This window comes from Anomaloglossus baeobatrachus, chromosome 2, assembly GCF_048569485.1.
Source record: "Anomaloglossus baeobatrachus isolate aAnoBae1 chromosome 2, aAnoBae1.hap1, whole genome shotgun sequence".
Classification (NCBI taxonomy): Eukaryota; Metazoa; Chordata; class Amphibia; order Anura; family Aromobatidae; genus Anomaloglossus; species Anomaloglossus baeobatrachus.
The window spans coordinates 109123904-109142034 of record NC_134354.1 but is presented as its reverse complement, the minus strand read 5'-3'; the positions used below and the strand labels follow the sequence as shown (position 1 = coordinate 109142034).

The following is an 18131-nucleotide window of genomic DNA, read 5'->3' as shown; positions in this document are numbered from 1 at the left end:
CATCCAATTCCAATCCCCCTTTTATTGCACGCCTCGGGGCCACAAAGCCGGGCATGGCCACCAGTGACATTCCCAGACCCGACATCATTGGCCTGGTGACGAGTAAAGTTAACCTCTTGCCCTATGGGTGCTACAATTGAGCCTGTGAAAATCCACTAAATTCATCCTCAATGGGACGGCCAAAAATGGCAAAGCACAGAACTCTGGTATCGCTGGCAATCCCATAGAGAGAACATATTGAGCAGAGGTGCACATGCTCAACCTCTACTTTACATAGAAAAGTCTCTTTTTTTGGGAATGGTGGAGATCCCATTGTTCAGACCCTAGCAACTGGTAAGTTATCCCAATCCTATTTCATATTGCCCATTTCAAACAAAAAGAGAATTTTGTTTACTTACCGTAAATTCTTTTTCTTATAGTTCCGTAATGGGAGACCCAGACCATGGGTGTTTAGCTTCTACCTCTGGAGGACACACAAAGTACTACACTTAAAAGTGTAGCTCCTCCCCCTGAGCTTATACACCCCCTGGTGAGCAGACCCAGCCAGTTTAGTGCAAAAGCTGAAGGAGAATAGCCACCCACAAGTAGAACAGAGCAATAGCCGGAACAACCGGAAACTCTGTCCACGACAACAGCCGGTGATAACACGCGGAACAAGAAAAGTGCCAACAGGAAACAGGGAGGGTGCTGGGTCTCCCATTACGGAACTATAAGAAAAAGAATTTACGGTAAGTAAACAAAATTCTCTTTTTCTTCATCGTTCCAGTGGGAGACCCAGACCATGGGACGTTCCAAAGCAGTCCCTGGGTGGGAAATAAACCGAACAAAGTAAGAAGTAGGCAAAACCTAACTTCACAAATGGGCGACAGCCGCCTGAAGGATGAGTCTGCCCAAGCTCGCATCTGCCGAAGCATGAGCATGCACTTGGTAGTGCTTCAAAAAGGTATGCAGGCTAGTCCAAGTGGCAGCCTGACAGACTTGTTGAGCCGTAGCCTGGTGCCTGAAAGCCCAAGAGGCACCAACAGCTCTGGTCGAATGTGCCTTGATCCCCGGCGGGGGAGGCACCTGAGAACTCTGGTAGGCGTCCGAAATGGTCGATCTGATCCAACGGGCTAAGGTCGGCTTAGAAGCAGAGAGACCCTTGTGCCGACCTGTGGTTAGCACAAAAAGAGAAGTGCACCGCCTAATAGAAGCGGTGCGAGACACATAGATCCGGAGCGCCCGCACCAGATCCAGAGTATGCAGCGCTTTTTCAAAGCGATGAACGGGAGCCGGACAAAAGGAAGGTAGGGTAATGTCCTGGTTAAGGTGGAAAGGAGAGACCACCTTAGGAAGAAAGTCCGGAGTCGGACGGAGAACCACCTTATCTTGATGAAACACTAAAAAAGGTGACTCCGAAGAGAGCGCGGCCAAATCAGAGACTCTCCTGAGGGAAGTTATGGCCACCAGAAAAGCCACTTTCTGAGAAAGACGATGCAAAGAGACCTCCCTAAGAGGCTCAAAGGGGGGTTTCTGCAAAACCGTGAAAACCAAATTAAGGTCCCAGGGATCCAAGGGCCGCCGGTAAGGCGGAATGATGTGAGACGCGCCTTGCATGAAGGTGCGGACATGAGCCAGCCGAGCGAGACGCCGCTGGAACAGAACTGACAGAGCTGAGACTTGTCCCTTGAGAGAGTTGAGGGACAGTCCTAGCTGCAGACCGGACTGTAGAAAAGACAGAAGGGTCGGCAAGGAGAATGGCCAAGGAGGATGGTCAGTAGAGCGACACCATGACAGGAAAATTTTCCAAGTCCTGTGATAGATCTTAGCAGAGGAAGACTTACGGGCCCGAGTCATAGTGGAGATGACTTCAGGAGGAATATCAGAAGCCGTCAAGAGCCAGGACTCAAGAGCCACGCCGTCAATTTGAGAGCCGCACAATTCAGGCGGAAGAACGGACCTTGTGAGAGTAGGTCTGGACGGTCCGGGAGATGCCACGGCATCTCTACGGACAGATGGAGCAGGTCTGGATACCAAGCTCGCCTGGGCCAGTCCGGTGCAATGAGGATGACTCGACAGCCCTCCATTCTGATCTTGCGCAGAACTCTGGGAAAGAGAGCTAGAGGGGGAAACACGTAGGACAGACGAAACTGGGACCAGTCTTGAACCAGTGCGTCCGCGGCGAATGCCTGAGGGTCGTGGGAGCGAGCCACGTAAACGGGAACCTTGTTGTTATGACGGGATGCCATTAGGTCCACGTTCAAGGTGCCCCATTTGCGGCAGATTGACTGGAACACTGCCGGGTGCAGGGACCACTCGCCACCGTCCACGGTTTGACGGCTGAGATATCTGCCTCCCAGTTTTCCACGCCTGGGATGTGGACTGCGGATATGGTGGACTTGGATTCCTCTGCCCATTGAAGGATGTGTTGTACCTCCAACATTGCTAGGCGGCTGCGTGTCCCGCCTTGGTGATTGATGTAGGCATCCGCTGTCGCGTTGTCTGACTGGACTCGAATGAGCCTGCCCGCCAACAGGTGGTGAAAAGCTAGGAGAGCTAGAAGCACGGCTCAGGTTTCCAGCACATTGATTGGAAAGGCTGACTCGGACGGAGTCCAAGTGCCCTGCGCTCTGTGGTGGAGATATACCGCTCCCCAGCCGGATAGACTGGCATCCGTGGTGAGAATCACCCAGGACGGGGCCAGGAAGGAGCGTCCCTGGGACAGGGAGAGAAGAGAGGCCGAAGCCACCACTGAAGAGAGCTCCTGGTTTGTGGCGACAGAGCCACTAACCTGTGTAAGGAGGAAGGCCGCTTGTCCCAACAGCGGAGAATGTTCAGCTGCAGGGGACGCAGATGGAACTGGGCAAAGGGAACAGCCTTCATTGACGCCACCATTTGACCCAACACCTGCATCAGACGCCTGAGGGTATAATGGCGGGGCCTCAGCAGAGAGCGCACCGCCAGTTGGAGGGACTGCTGTTTGACTAAGGGCAACTTCACAAGTGCCGGCAAAGTCTCGAACTGCATCCCTAGGTACGTGAGACTCTGGGTCGGAGTCAGAGTGGATTTGGGAAGATTGACAAGCCACCCGAATTGGGCTAGAGTGGCGAGAGTGAGCGAGACACTCCGCTGACAGTCTGCGCTGGATGAAGCCTTGACTAGAAGGTCGTCCAGGTAAGGAAGCACTGCCAACCCCTGTAGGTGCAGAACCACAATCACTGCTGCCATGACCTTGGTGAATACCCGAGGGGCTGTGGCCAACCCGAAGGGGAGAGCCACAAATTGGAAATAATCTTCTCCAATTGCAAAACGTAGCCAACGCTGGTGTGAAACTGCAATTGGCACATGCAGATAGGAATCTCTGATGTCGATGGACGCCAGGAAATCCCCTTGGGTCATTGAGGCAATGACTGATCGCAGAGACTCCATGCGAAAGTGCCGCACCTGAACATGCTTGTTGAGAAGCTTGAGATCCAGGATGGACCGGAAGGTACCGTCCTTTTTGGGAACTAGGAAGAGATTTGAGTAGAAACCTCTGAACCGTTCCCGAGCGGGAACCGGTACAATTACTCCATTGGCCTGACGTTTGGCGGACTGGAAGAGAATTCTATCCTGTAGCCGTGGGAGATGATATCTCTCACCCACTGATCGGAGACGTGTTGAAACCAAGCGTCGCCAAAGTGGGAGAGCCTGCCACCGACTAAGGACTTGCTGGAGCGGGCAGATAGTCACGAGGAGGCTGCCTTAGTGGCAGCAGCTCCTGCGGTCTTCTGTGGACGCGCTTTTGGGCGCCAGTTGGATTTCTGGTCCTTCGCTGAGTTAGTGGACGAGGCCGAGGGCTTAGAGGACGACCAGTTGGAGGAACGAAAGGAGCGAAACCTCGACTGATTTCTACCCTGGGCAGGTTTCCTGGCTTTGGTTTGTGGCATGGAAGTACTCTTCCCGCCAGATGCTTCCTTAATAATTTCATCTAGCTGTTCTCCGAACAGCCGGGACCCAGCAAAAGGGAGCCCAGCAAGGTACTTCTTTGAAGAAGCATCTGCCTTCCACTCTCGAAGCCACAAGATTCTGCGGATAGCGAGGGAATTAGCCGAAGCCACCGCAGTGCGGTGAGAAGCCTCCAGCATGGTTGACATGGCATAGGATGAAAAGGCCGAAGCTTGGGAAGTTAAGGCATCCATTTCGGGCATAGATTCCCTGGTGAGGGAATGCATCTCCTCTAGAGAAGCAGAGATGGCTTTGAGAGCCCACACTGCTGCAAAATTCGGAGAAAACGCGGCCCCCGCCGCTTCATACACGGATTTGGCCAGAAGGTCAATCTGGCGGTCAGTGGAATCCTTAAGGGAAGTGCCATCAGCCACCGACACAACGGTCCGGGCTGCGAGCCTAGACACCGGAGGGTCTACCTTTGGGGAATGAGCCCACTCCTTGACCACCTCAGGTGGAAAGGGAAAACGGTTATCAGAACCACGCTTTGGGAAGAGTTTGTCAGGACAGGCCCTGGGTTTGGTCACAGCGGCCTAAAAACTGGAGTGGTTAAAGAACACACTCTTTGCTTTCTTAGGCAAGGTAAACTGGTGCTTTTCTGCCAGACAGGGTTGCTCCTCTGATACTGGCGGATTGAGATCCAGTACAGAATTAATAGAAGCAATCAAGTCACTAAGATCTGAGTCACTTTCGGACAGATCAATGGGGTACATGGAGTTAGCCTCCGAACCCCCCGTAAAGGCATCCTCCTCATCCTGCGAGTCAGCTCTGGAATCAGAGCCACGGGAGGAGGAGGGAGAGGGAACCCTGCGTCTCTTCTCAGGAGGACGGGGTATGGGCCCTTATGATGAATCCTCTGTGAGCTCCGGTCCTGAGAGACCCCTAGCAGCAGAGGCACCCTGTGAAGGGGGCTGATGCATATTCATCAGAGTCCTGGACAGAAGTCCCATGGACTCAGCAAAAGACTGGGAGATAGACCTAGAAAAGGATTCTACCCAAGCCGGGGGTTCAGCCACAGGAGCAAAAGCAGCCTGAGAGACCACTGGGGGTGAGACTCCAGGCTGTGGCACCGCCAAGTTAGAGCAGGCATCACAATGTGGAAAGGTGCTCGGTTCAGGCAGCAGGAGCTTACATGCAGGTCATACAGCATAAAGCTTTGGGGCCTTGCTCCTCGTGTGAGACATGCTGCTGGAGTGGGGGCTCTGCCAGAGAATGACCCCCAGAGAGTATATACAGAGGTCCACAACCGGAGACCGGTTGTGGCTTACCAGACCGCTGGAGCGGTGTTGTGTGCCCTCCAGATCCCGAAGCCCGGACCCCCAAGCACAGCACCTCAGCAGGAATGCTGCAAACCAGCGCTGCAATGACTGATCGCAGAGAGAACGCTGAAAAAATGGCCGCCGGAGCGAAGAGAGGGGGCGGGACTTGCTTGAGGAGCGGGATCTGGAAGGCCATTGAGACCTACAGGGGAGGGGACACACACTGCAGTGGGGAGTGTCCCTCCCCTGTACAGAACGGCCGCCGGGAGGAGCCGAGCCTGTCCCTCTGCATGAGTGACATGCGAGGGCAGTGAAACAGAAACTAGGCCTCCGGCGAAGCCGGGGCCTAAATTTGAGCAGCGCGGCCGACGCGCAGGCACCATCGGCGCGGTTCTCAGGCGACAGCTAGAGAACCCGCCGGAAATGTCAGTAAACATAATAAGCACACTCTCCCCCAACAATAAAGTACAGGGACCCCGAAATATAAACGTCTCAGGTACTTAGCTGCTGAGACGCAGGGCCAGGTCCCTGGGGATGAGCGCTCCGTTCCAGCAGGGTCCTGAAGGGCTGCGGATGGAGACCGGTCTCCTGCCAAGCATGGAGACCGTGCTGGCTCCCACTTCAAGCCAGAGCCCAGGAGGGATGGTGAAGGAGCACGGCATGTAAGGCTCCAGCCTAAGAATCAACTTTACAACACCACCGACACAGTGGGGTGAGAAGGGACATGCCAGGGGTCCAGACGTGGACCCTACTCTTCAATCTCGTTCCAAAAGGAAAAAAATCATGAGAATGCATGTGTGGATGTATGCCTGCTGAACACAAAGCGATAAACTGGCTGGGTCTGCTCACCAGGGGGTGTATAAGCTCAGGGGGAGGAGCTACACTTTTAAGTGTAGTACTTTGTGTGTCCTCCAGAGGTAGAAGCTAAACACCCATGGTCTGGGTCTCCCATAGGAACGATAAAGAAAACTTGTTTACTAGATGTGTTGGCTGGACAACTATCTTATTGACATGCAGTAACCGGTTTAGAATTACTGCCCTTTTAAGAAAGACTTTAGAACAAAGACCAACATTCAAATAGCAGTTTTCTGGCATAAAACGGCTTGAGACTAATAATAATAATAATAATAATAATAATAATAATATTTATTCCCTTTTAAGCACCATTTATTCCACAGCGCTTTACATACATCAGCAACACTGTCTCCATTGGGGCTCACAAGCTAAATTCCCTATCACTGTGTCTTTGGAGTGTGGAAGGAAACCAGAGAACCTGGAGAAAACGCACAAACATGGGGAGAACATACAAACTCCTTGCAGATTTTGTCCTTGGTGGGATTTGAACACAGGACTCCAGCACTTCTGAGCCACCATGCTGCCCTATGACTTGGCATTTTTCTGCCAGTCTCTGCCAACTTTCTAAAAAAATGGACAAAGCTTAGCTGAGACGGGCATGGTTTAAGATCATATACCTGGAAAAAAAAAAAAGGGGTATATCATGTCAACCATGAATTCTAGTCTCCTACTCCTATGTAATGTTTGGTAAACAAAGAAACACGCCCATCTATATTTTGTAATTAAATGTGTTATGCATCTAATGTAGTCTCAGTGTATTAATATACTCACCTACCTCCGGGGTCCAGCGCAGTTCTTATCTTCTCAGCCTCATCACTGCTCTGCAAACTCTCTGCGCCTCACTGCACTCTGTGTGATCCAAAAAAGGGAATTTTGTTTACTTACCGTAAATTCCTTTTCTTCTAGCTCCTATTGGGAGACCCAGACAATTGGGTGTATAGCTTCTGCCTCCGGAGGCCACACAAAGTATTACACTTTAAAAAGTGTAACCCCTCCCCTCTGTCTATACACCCTCCCGTGGACCACGGGCTCCTCAGTTTTGGTGCAAAAGCAGGAAGGAGAAAACAAATTGGTCTAGGGTAAATTCAATCCGAAGGATGTTCGGAGAACTGAAGACCATGAACCAAAAGAACAATTCAACATGAACATCATGTGTACACAAAAGAACAACTAGCCCGAAGGGCACAGGGGTGGGTGCTGGGTCTCCCAATAGGAGCTAGAAGAAAAGGAATTTACGGTAAGTAAACAAAATTCCCTTTTTCTTTGTCGCTCCATTGGGAGACCCAGACAATTGGGACGTCCAAGAGCAGTCCCTGGGTGGGTAAAAGAATACCTCGATAAAAAGAGCCGAAAACGACCCCCTCTTACAGGTGGGCAACCGCCGCCTGGAGGACTCGCCTACCTAGACTGGCGTCTGCCGAAGCATAGGTATGCACTTGATAGTGTTTCGTGAAAGTGTGCAGACTAGACCACGTAGCTGCCTGACACACCTGCTGAGCCGTAGCCCGGTGCCACAATGCCCAGGACGCACCCACGGCTCTGGTAGAATGGGCTTTCAGTCCTGAAGGGAGCGGAAGCCCGGTAGGCCTCGAGAATCGGTTCCTTGATCCACCGAGCCAAGGTAGACTTGGAGGTCTGAGAGCCCTTACGCTGGCCAGCGACAAGGACAAAGAGCGCATCTGAACGGCGCAGGGGCGCCGTGCGAGACACGTAGAACCGGAGTGCTCTCACTAGATCCAAAGAGTGCAAATCCTTTTCACACTGGTGAATTGGATTAGGGCAAAAGGAAGGCAAGGAGATATCCTGATTGAGATGAAAAGGGGATACCACCTTAGGGAGAAATTCCGGGACAGGACGCAGAACCACCTTATCCTGGTGAAAAACCAGGAAGGGGGCTTTGCATGACAGCGCTGCGAGCTCAGACACTCTCCGAAGTGATGTGACTGCCACTAGGAAGGCCACCTTCTGCGAAAGACGTGAGAGAGAGACATCCCTCAGCGGCTCGAAAGGTGGTTTTTGAAGAGCCGACAGAACCCTGTTAAGATCCCAGGGTTCCAGCGGACGTTTGTAAGGTGGGACCATGTGGCAAACCCCCTGCAGGAACGTGCGGACCTGCGGAAGCCTGGCTAGACGCTTTTGAAAAAACACGGAGAGCGCCGATACTTGGCCCTTGAGAGAGCCGAGGGACAAACCCTTGTCCATTCCAGATTAAAGGAATGAAAGAAAAGTGGGTAAGGCAAACGGCCATGGAGGAAAACCGTTAACAGCGCACCATGATAGGAAGATTTGCCAAGACCTGTAATAGATCTTGGCTGACGTTGGCTTCCTGGCTTGTCTCATGGTGGCAATGACATCCTGAGGTAACCCTGAAGACGCTAGGAGCCAGGACTCAATGGCCACACAGTCAGGTTGAGGGCCACAGAATTCAGATGTGACAGCAAATCTGGGCGGTCTGGAAGTGCCCACGGTTGACCCACCGTGAGATGCCACAGATCTGGATACCACGACCGCCTCGGCCAGTCTGGAGCGACGAGAATGGCGCGACGGCAGTCGGACCTGATCTTGCGTAGTACTCTGGGCAGCATCGCCAGAGGGGGAAACACATAAGGCAGTCGAAACTGCGACCAATCCTGGACTAACGCGTCCGCCGCCAGAGCTCTGTGATCCTGAGACCGTGCCATGAAGGCCGGGACCTTGTTGTTGTGCCGTGACGCCATGAGATCGACGTCCGGCGTTCCCCAGCGGCGACAGATCTCTCGAAACACGTCTGGGTGCAGAGACCATTCCCCCGCGTCCATGCCCTGACGACTGAGAAAATCTGCTTCCCAGTTTTCTACGCCCGGGATGTGAACTGCGGAGATGGTGGAGCCTGTGGCTTCCACCCACTGCAGAATCCGTCGGACTTCCTGGAAGGCTTGACGACTGCGAGTGCCGCCTTGGTGGTTGATGTAGGCGACGGCAGTGGCGTTGTCCGACTGGATACGGATCTGCCTGCCCTCCAGCCACCGATGGAAAGCCAATAGGGCTAGATATACTGCCCTTATCTCCAGAATATTGATCTGAAGGGACGATTCTATCGGAGTCCAGGTTCCTTGAGCCCTGTGGTGGAGAAAAACCGCTCCCCAACCTGACAGGCTCGCGTCCGTGGTGACCACAGCCCAGGTTGGGGGTAGGAAGGATTTTCCCCGCGACAGAGATGTGGGTAGGAGCCACCACTGAAGTGATGTTTTGGTTGCAAGGGAAAGAGAGACGTTCTTGTCGAGGGAAGCCGCACTCTTGTCCCATTTGCGGAGAATGTCCCATTGGAGTGGCCGTAGATGGAATTGCGTGAACGGCACTGCCTCTATAGCTGCCACCATCTTCCCCAGGAAGTGCATGAGGCTCCTTAAGGGGTGTGACTGACTCTGAAGAAGTGATTGCACCCCTGCCTGCAGAGAAAGCTGTTTGTCCCGCGGTAGCTTGACTAACGCTTGCTGGGTATGAAACTCCATCCCGAGGTAAGTCAGTGATTGGGTCGGTGTCAACTTGGATTTCGGGAAGTTGATGATCCACCCGAACTGCTGGAGAGTCGCCAGAGCGACGGTAAGGCTTTGTTGACACGCCACCCGAGAAGGGGCCCTGACTAGGAGATCGTCCAAGTAGGGGATCCCCGAGTGGCCCTGAGAGTGCAGGACCGCCACGACGGATGCCATGACTTTGGTGAAAACCCGTGGGGCTGTCGGCAGGCCGAAAGGCAATGCCTCGAACTGAAAGGTGTTCGTCCCCGATGGCGAAACGCAGGAAACGTTGATGTTCGGGTGCGATCGGTACATGGAGATAAGCATCCTTGATATCGATCGATGCTAGGAAGTCTCCTTGTGACATCGAGGCGATGACCGAGCGGAGAGATTCCATCCGAAACCGTCTGGTTCTCACATGTCTGTTGAGTAGCTTGAGGTCCAGAACGGGACGGACTGACCCGTCCTTTTTTGGCACCACGAACAAGTTGGAGTAAAATCCGCGAGCACGTTCCTGAAGGGGAACGGGGATCACAACTCCTTCTATCTTTAGAGCGTCCACTGCCTGAAAAAGTGCGTCGGCCTGAGCGGGGGGCGGAGAGGTTCTGAAGAAACGAACCGCAGGACGAGAGCTGAACTCTATCCTGTAAACATGAGACAGAATGTCTCTCACCCATCGGTCTTGAACATGTGGCCACCAGGCGTCGCCAAAGCGGGAGAGCCTGCCACCGACCGAGGATACGGCTAGGGGAGGCCGAGAGTCATGAGGAGGCAGTCTTGGAGGCAGTGCCTCCTGCGGCCTTTTGGGGGCGTGACTTGGACCGCCACGCATAGGAGTTCCTCTCGCCTTTCTCCGGCCTGTTGGACGAAGAGGATTGGGGCTTGGCGGAGGGACGAAAGGACCGAAACCTCGATTGGATTTTTCTCTGCTGAGGTCTCTTAGGTTTGGACTGGGGTAAGGAGGAGTCCTTTCCCTTGGATTCCTTAATAATATCATCCAATCGTTCGCCAAACAAACGGTCGCCAGAAAAAGGCAAACCAGTTAAGAACCTCTTGGAAGCAGAGTCTGCTTTCCATTCGCGCAGCCACATGGCCCTGCGGACTGCCACGGAGTTAGCAGATGCTACAGCCGTACGGCTAGTGGAGTCCAGGACGGCGTTCATGGCGTAGGACGAAAAAGCTGATGCCTGAGAGATCAAAGATGAAACATGCGGAGCAGAATTCCGTGTGACAGCATTAATCTCAGTCAGACAAGCCGAGATTGCTTGGAGAGCCCACACGGCTGCAAAGGCTGGGGCGAAAGACGCGCCCGTGGCCTCATAGATGGACTTCACCAAGAGCTCTATCTGTCTGTCAGTGGCATCCTTCAGGGATGAACCATCTGCAACAGACACAACGGACCTAGCAGCCAATCTGGAGACTGGAGGATCCACCTTGGGAGAGTGAGCCCAACCCTTAACGACTTCAGATGGAAAGGGGTAACGCGTGCCAGTGTGACGTTTAGCAAAGCGCTTGTCCGGGACCGCTCTGGGCTTCTGGACAGCATCCCTGAAGTTACAGTGATCAAAAAACGTATTGCGCGGACGTTTGGGGAACCGAAACTGGTGTTTCTCCTGCTGAGACGCCGACTCCTCTACAGGAGGAGGCGGGGGTGAGAGATCCAACACCTGGTTGATGGACGAGATAAGATCATTTACTAAGGCGTCCCCCTCAGGGGTATCAAGGTTAAGGGTCTGGGACTGCGGTCCGGGCAGGAGTCCTCCGCCTGAGACCTAGGGGCCAACCTGGGAGCGCGCTGCGGCGCGGACCGAGAGGGGCCTGGAGGAGACAAGCTAACAGGGGACGGGGCCTGTGGAAGGTCCGGTCTGGACTGCAATGCCTCAAGGAGTTTAGAAGACCATTTGTCCATAGACAGTGCAATGGATTGTGAAAGTGACTGAGAGAGTTTCTCAGCAAAAGAGGCCAACACCGGTGACTCTGTCCCTGCAGCCTGCTCAGGGGGAGCAGGGGCGTCTACATGAGCCGAGGGGCCCACCAGTGCCCGAGGCTCCGGCTGAGCAAGCGAGGCAGGAGTCAAGCATTGCTCACAGTGAGGGTAGGTGGAACCCGCAGGTAACATAGCCCCACAAGAGGTACAGGCCGCGAAAAAAACCTGTGCCTTAGTAGCTTTGCTCCTTGTGGACGACATGCTGTTGTCTCCTAGGAGAGTGACCACTGAGGGTATATGGGAAAAGGGTGTACAGCCTGACCGAACAGATATATATATCTATTATATATATATCTATTATATATATATCTATTATATATATATAACTATTATATATATATAACTATTATATATATATATCTATTATATATATATATATATATATATATATATATATATATATATATATATATATATATATATATATATATATATATATATATATATATATATATATATATGTATCTATTCCGGCACCCTAGGGGGACCAGCACCGGGTGACTGGTGTGGCTTACCGACCGCTAACGAGCGGAGTGTGTCCTCCAGATTCCCTGTCGTGGATCCCCCGGAGCTGCAGAGCTGCTTCACTGAGAAGCATCCACCGGCAGAATGCCAGAAAATGGCCGCCGGAGCTCTCAGGGGAGGAGTGGGGCCGAGGGCGGCGTCAGCAAAGAGCGGGAATCTGGGGTCCCCACAGTGGTCAGTGAGGGGGAGGAAGACATGCAGGATGCTCCAGCCCTCGCATCCGACGTCATGTCGGTAATCCCGCCCTTACCCCTGACAGGCAGGCCCGGGGGCGGGATTTTCGCGACTAGGCCGCGGTGAAGCCGGGGACTAAATTTGAGGCCGCGCCCGACAAGCAGGCACGGTCGGCGCGGAAGTCCACCGGCCTCCTCAATTTCACAACTACCGCGGCTTCCGGGAAGAAGGTGCGCTCCCTGCACAGTCCCCTATGGGGACACAGAGTACTTTTAAGTTGCAGGGCCCGGTCCCTGAGGTTGAAGAGGCTCCGGTCCGGCAGGTTCCACCAGGGGCTGCGGATGGAGCACGGTCCCAGCAAATGGATGACCGCTGTGGATCCCACTTCTCCCAGAGCCGCATAAGGGATGGTGAAGGAGACGGCATGTGGCTCCAGCCTCCGTACCCGCAATGGGTACCTCAACCTTAACAACACCGCCGACATAGTGGGGTGAGAAGGGAACATGCCGGGGGCCCCGGGGGGGCCCTCTTTTCTTCCAACCGACATAACTAAGTCTGAGAATGCATGAGTGGATGTGTGCCTCCTTCCACACAAAGCATAAAACTGAGGAGCCCGTGGTCCACGGGAGGGTGTATAGGCAGAGGATGGGGGTTACACTTTTTAAAGAGTAATACTTTGTGTGGCCTCCGGAGGCAGAAGCTATACACCCAATTGTCTGGGTCTCCCAATGGAGCGACAAAGAAAGTAACTTTTACATTGCAAGTCTACAGAGCGTCCGAACAAGCTCCATAGGCTTTCATTGTAAGAGAGACTTCCGGATCAAGCATAAACTGAGCTGGCTAGCCGTAATTACAGTGATGTCACCGAGAAGTCGTCACTGGATCAGGGAGAGAGCAATGGTGAGTATATTAATACAATCACACTACATTAGATGCACATATAGACATTTAATGAATACAACTATAGATGGAATGGCTCCTATAAGGTCGTGCATTGTCCACTGGCTCTTCAAGGCAATTTATTGGCCTGTGTAATAGACATGGAGAGCAGCATGTCCTCCCTCTTACCTACAGTGGTGTGTGCGTGCGAGCGCGAGACAGAGCGCGAGACAGAGCGCGAGACAGAGCGCGAGACAGAGCGCGAGACAGAGCGCGAGACAGAGCGCGAGACAGAGCGCGAGACAGAGCGCGAGACAGAGCGCGAGACAGAGCGCGAGACAGAGCGCGTGTGTGTGCTGTATATTCCACCTGAACAATCTCTGAAAAGACATTAAGGCATCAAACAATGAGGAGATTTTAGGTAAGATCTGCAAATGCGGTTCCGAAGAAGGATTAAAAAAAAAAAAAAAAAGGTAGGTCTCCAGGAAAAAATAAATTTGCACAGTAAAATTGACTAATGGCTAATAAATAGTCCACTTTTCTGCAAAATATATCTTACTTCATGCAGAAGCTGTGTCATTTTTACTCACATTTCTGTTTCGAACACTCTGATAATGTGATGCTTTTCCTCCATGGAGTTCGATAAAGTGGTGACAACGTCTGTAACAATGCTACTCAAATCACGTACTACATCTGGCAGATGTTCCTGCCGTGAATCTGGAAAGCAAATCATATTTCTATGAATTATCTCATTTGTAAACAGGGCTGTAGCGTCAAGTAGTGGAGTCTGTGTCCATTTTGGACAGTTTTTTTTATATATTTTAGGAGTCTGTCCATTTTATACGGATTCCGACTCCTAAAATATATAATAAACTAGCTGTAGTACCAGGACGTTGCACGGGATAGTAACTGCCTCTCTCCCAGTCTCTGTTTCTATCTCTGTCTGTATTTGTATCAGTCTGTCTGTAACTCTGTCTGTCTGTCTTTCTCTACCTGTGTGTGTGTCTCTATGTGTGTATGTGTGTCTGTCTCTTTGCCCGGCTGTCTCTTTCCAGGGCTGTCTCTGTCTCTTTCTGTCTGTCTGTCTTTCTGTCTTTCTCTATCCGTCTTCCCACTGACATCTTATTACCTCGCACATAAGCTTCTTATACTAACAGTTTATTTTGTTCCTATAGCAACCACTTACAGTTGCTATTAATAGCCTGTAGTTCCCACCTCCATTCAGTATAATGGAGGCAGGATTTTGGAGACTAACTGTAAAGCGCGGGGTTAAATATTCCCGTCCAAACAGTCTATGACGTTCCCTGGGTCACATGGGGCATCTATGCAAAATTTCGTGATTGTAAAGGCAAGGTGCAAATTCCTTTAGCGAACATACACTGAGCTTTATATATTAGATTGTGTACAGTAGTTCAATGCAGTGATGAATATTTTTTCATAAGAATATGGGAAAGTTATGTAATTTCCTATGAGTTCTGTTCTATTCCTGATCTAAAGATCTAGGCATTTAGTTGAGATGAATCTGTGCTGCACTTCTGCAGAGGAAAAAAGCACTGGGAGGGAAGGCCAGCAGTCATCTCAAAACTGCTAGTATTGCTGCCAGAACCCCAAAATTGATTCCATCTTAAAGAGACTTGCTGGAAAAGGGGCAATTGTCGATCAAGCCACTCTGTGGGGCACTACCTTTTTAGTGATTGAGCAGTTGCTTGAGCTGAAACCCTTTCTTGTAGACATGGCCAACCCTTAGGTAACACTAAATGAAAGTCAATGGACACAGGTGGCTGAATTGAAGGAATTGCTGTATCACCCATTTACAGTGACTAAAAAATTACAAGCTGAGGATTTAACTCTCGGTATTTTCATAAAGCAGTGGAAGAACTTGCTATTTTAACTGTTCCAAAGAGGAGGTTTAATCGCAGGTGGCATTGCTGCTTCCATGAAACGGAGAGAGACACAGCTATTAGAAAATAAAGTTCTCTGGCAGCTGTGTATGTGGACCCAAGTCATTGCTCGATGATCAACAGCTTACTAAAGGCAAAGAAGCTCTGACAAAGAGTAGTCAGGATAAAGCGGCTACAGGAAGGCCAAGAGCAAGAGGACTTGTGTCATAGAATGCTACTGCTGCCATGTCTTCAGCTTCATCAGATCCGAGGAATTTCATTTTGAAAAGTATTTGAACGGCAAAGCGTTGCCGCAGGGAAAAAGATTCCACTCCCATAGCAAACTGATTGACCATATTTCAGCAAAATATTCACTTGCTCTCAAAAGTAGAAAAGTTCAACCGTTCATAAAAACTGAATGCGCATGAGGCAATTGCTCTATACGCTGAGATTGTTAGAGAGGTTGCCCATGTGATCACCGCTTTGCCACCAACCCAAGGTAGTGAAGAAAGGTTGTTCTCTAGCCATCAAATAATTTGAGGTCATCTATGAAGGAGGATCTGATGGAGGTAATACTGTTTCCCAGAACAAATTCATAGACTGCACAAATGTTATCCAGCACATTTTTGTTAAAAACTAGTTCTTCCCCACTTACTGAATATTTACAATTTATTAAAAAATTGTGTTCTAAATTTGTATTTCAATAAATATATTGTATGTTCTATCTAAAAAGCTTTATTATTGTATCCTAAGGGTGAAACTCTGATGCCATTGTACTACAGTAAATTCATCACTTAAAACATGACCATGTATGAGGGAGTCAGGAGTTGGCGTTTGGAGTCGGAGTCAGGGAAATTGAGGAGTCTGGGTAAAAGATGCAATAACAAACCAATTGATATATTGAGCTTTAGCTTAAAAGGGAATGAGTCTCACCCAAAAATGCTTTTTATCTGCAGGTGAATAGCATTAAAATCCTTAATGGCTGCCTTAGGCTACTTTCACACTTGCGTTGAACGGTATCCGTTGCATTGCGTTGTGTAACGGATGCAACGGATGTGTTGCATATAGTGACACAACGGATGCAACGGATGCTGCAAAACAACGCAATTCGTTTTGATTTTTTTTTTTTTTTTCTTCCCGGTTTTACCAGCGGCAGACTATAGTGAACGATCAGCTGATCGTTCCCTGCAGCCGGCCGCTGGGTGATCAGCTGATTGCTCCCAGTAGCCGGCCGCCGGGTGATCAGCTGATTGCTCCCAGTAGCCGGCCGCCGGGTGATCAGCTGATCGCTCCCAGTAGCCGGCCGCCGGGTGATCAGCTGATCGCTCCCGCCCGCCGGGTGATCAGCTGATCGCTCCCGGCTGCCGGGTGATCAGCTGATCGCTCCCTGCAGCCGGCTGCCGGGTGATCAGCTGATCGCTCCCGGCCGCCGGGTGATCAGCTGATCGCTCCCTGCAGCCGGCTGCCGGGTGATCAGCTGATCGCTCCCGGCCGCCGGGTGATCAGCTGATCGCTGTCACTTGCCGGCGCCCGGGCATGCCGGCGGGCGGGCGCTCAGCTGAGCGCTGTGACTTGCCGGCGGCCGGGCATGCTGGTGGCCGGTCATTCAGCTGAGCGCTGTCGCTTGCCGACGGCCGGGCGCTCAGCTGAACGTTCGGCCACCGCGAGCCAAAATAAAGTTTGATTTAAAAAAAAAAAAAAAAAAAAAAAGAGCATGCGCAGTGAAATCCAGAGGATTCCGCTGCTCAAAATAACGTTACATGCTGCGTTCCTCCCGCTGGGCGGAAGCAACGGAGCGTCGCCCAGCGGAAGCAACGCAGCTCCTTTTGGTACAATCCGTCAACCATACAAGTCTATGGGAAACAGCGGAATCCGTTAACGGATTCCGCTGTTTCCCAAAAGGGCGGATTGTAACGGAAGGAAAATAACGCAAGTGTGAAAGTACCCTTACTGACTCTACCCCAGTTTCTTCTACATGCTGTATAATACACCAGTCCCCGAGTCACATCATCAATACCACCTAACATCCCAGCCTCACCATAAAGCAGGTCCAGCCATCACATTAGTGAATGTGAATTGTTTAACCATATCTAGCAGGCTAATTTTTAAGTTGATCATTTTGTATGGCCAGAGAATGTGAACGAGGTTATAAATATACAAATGCATTTTCCACAAAAAAAGGTTCCTCACTCCCGCTGTCTGGCAGCATGTAGCCATGTGAAGCATTAACAGCCACGGAATTGGCTGCAGCGTGTGACATAAGTAAAATCTAATAAAAAGAACTCTGAAGTGTGCAGCAAACGAGAAGACAGATCAAAAGCCTCCTGAGAAGCCCTGGTTAATATGCATATTCTAGACCATTCAGGCAGTGCTGAGGCAGGACGCCAGAAGGTTAGGTGAAGCCTACTGCCCAAAAAAATAAAAAGGTGATTTGGAGCCTTCATTGGGGTACACAGGAAACCATGGAATGTACCAAAGTAGTTCCAAGCTTGGGAGAAGAAACAGGAACGGAATAAAGCAAAGTCAGGCCAAGGCAGACCATTCCTTCCGAAAGTCGCACTAGCCAAGGCGTAGGTGTGCTCTCGGTAGAATTTTGAGACGATATGAACAGACAACCATGTAGCAGCTTTACAAAGATGCAACGTGGAAGCTTGATGCTGTACAGAACAGAAAGCCCCCACTAAACGGGTGGAATGAGCCTTGACTCCTGTTGGGGGCTGGCTTGTTCTTTACCCAATATACTTCCAAAATGGCAGAGTGGATCCAGAAGGCTATAATGGCCTTGGAAGCGGAGAGTCCTCTACGACAGCCTTCCAGAATCACAAACACCGAGTCCGAATGTCTAAAAGGTGCCGTTCTAAAAAGATAGAGACATAATGCTCTGAATAGATCCAACCTGTGAAGTGATCGTTCCCAATAATTAGTTGGGGAAAAGCAGAAGGATGGAAGAATAATCTCTTCTTTTCATCTCAATGAGGACACCACTTCGGGGTGAAAGGAAGGAACCAGATGAAGAACCATCTTGGTCTGATGACCAAATAGGAAGAAATACCAAAAAAGAAGAATGACAGGAGAATGTAGCCAACTCCAAGAAACACCTGATGGAAGT

General features: G+C 50.9%; 1 protein-coding gene across 3 annotated transcripts in view; it reads right to left on the bottom strand.

The window, feature by feature from the left end:
- Positions 1-18131, bottom strand: part of SPAG5 (sperm associated antigen 5) — a 320831-nt gene that overhangs the window by 51960 nt on the left and 250740 nt on the right. For all 3 annotated transcript variants that reach the window (XM_075335260.1, XM_075335262.1, XM_075335261.1), the window contains one exon: positions 13733-13859. In XM_075335260.1, the coding sequence (XP_075191375.1) occupies positions 13733-13859 (127 nt within the window). The remainder of the gene's footprint in view (positions 1-13732; positions 13860-18131) is intronic.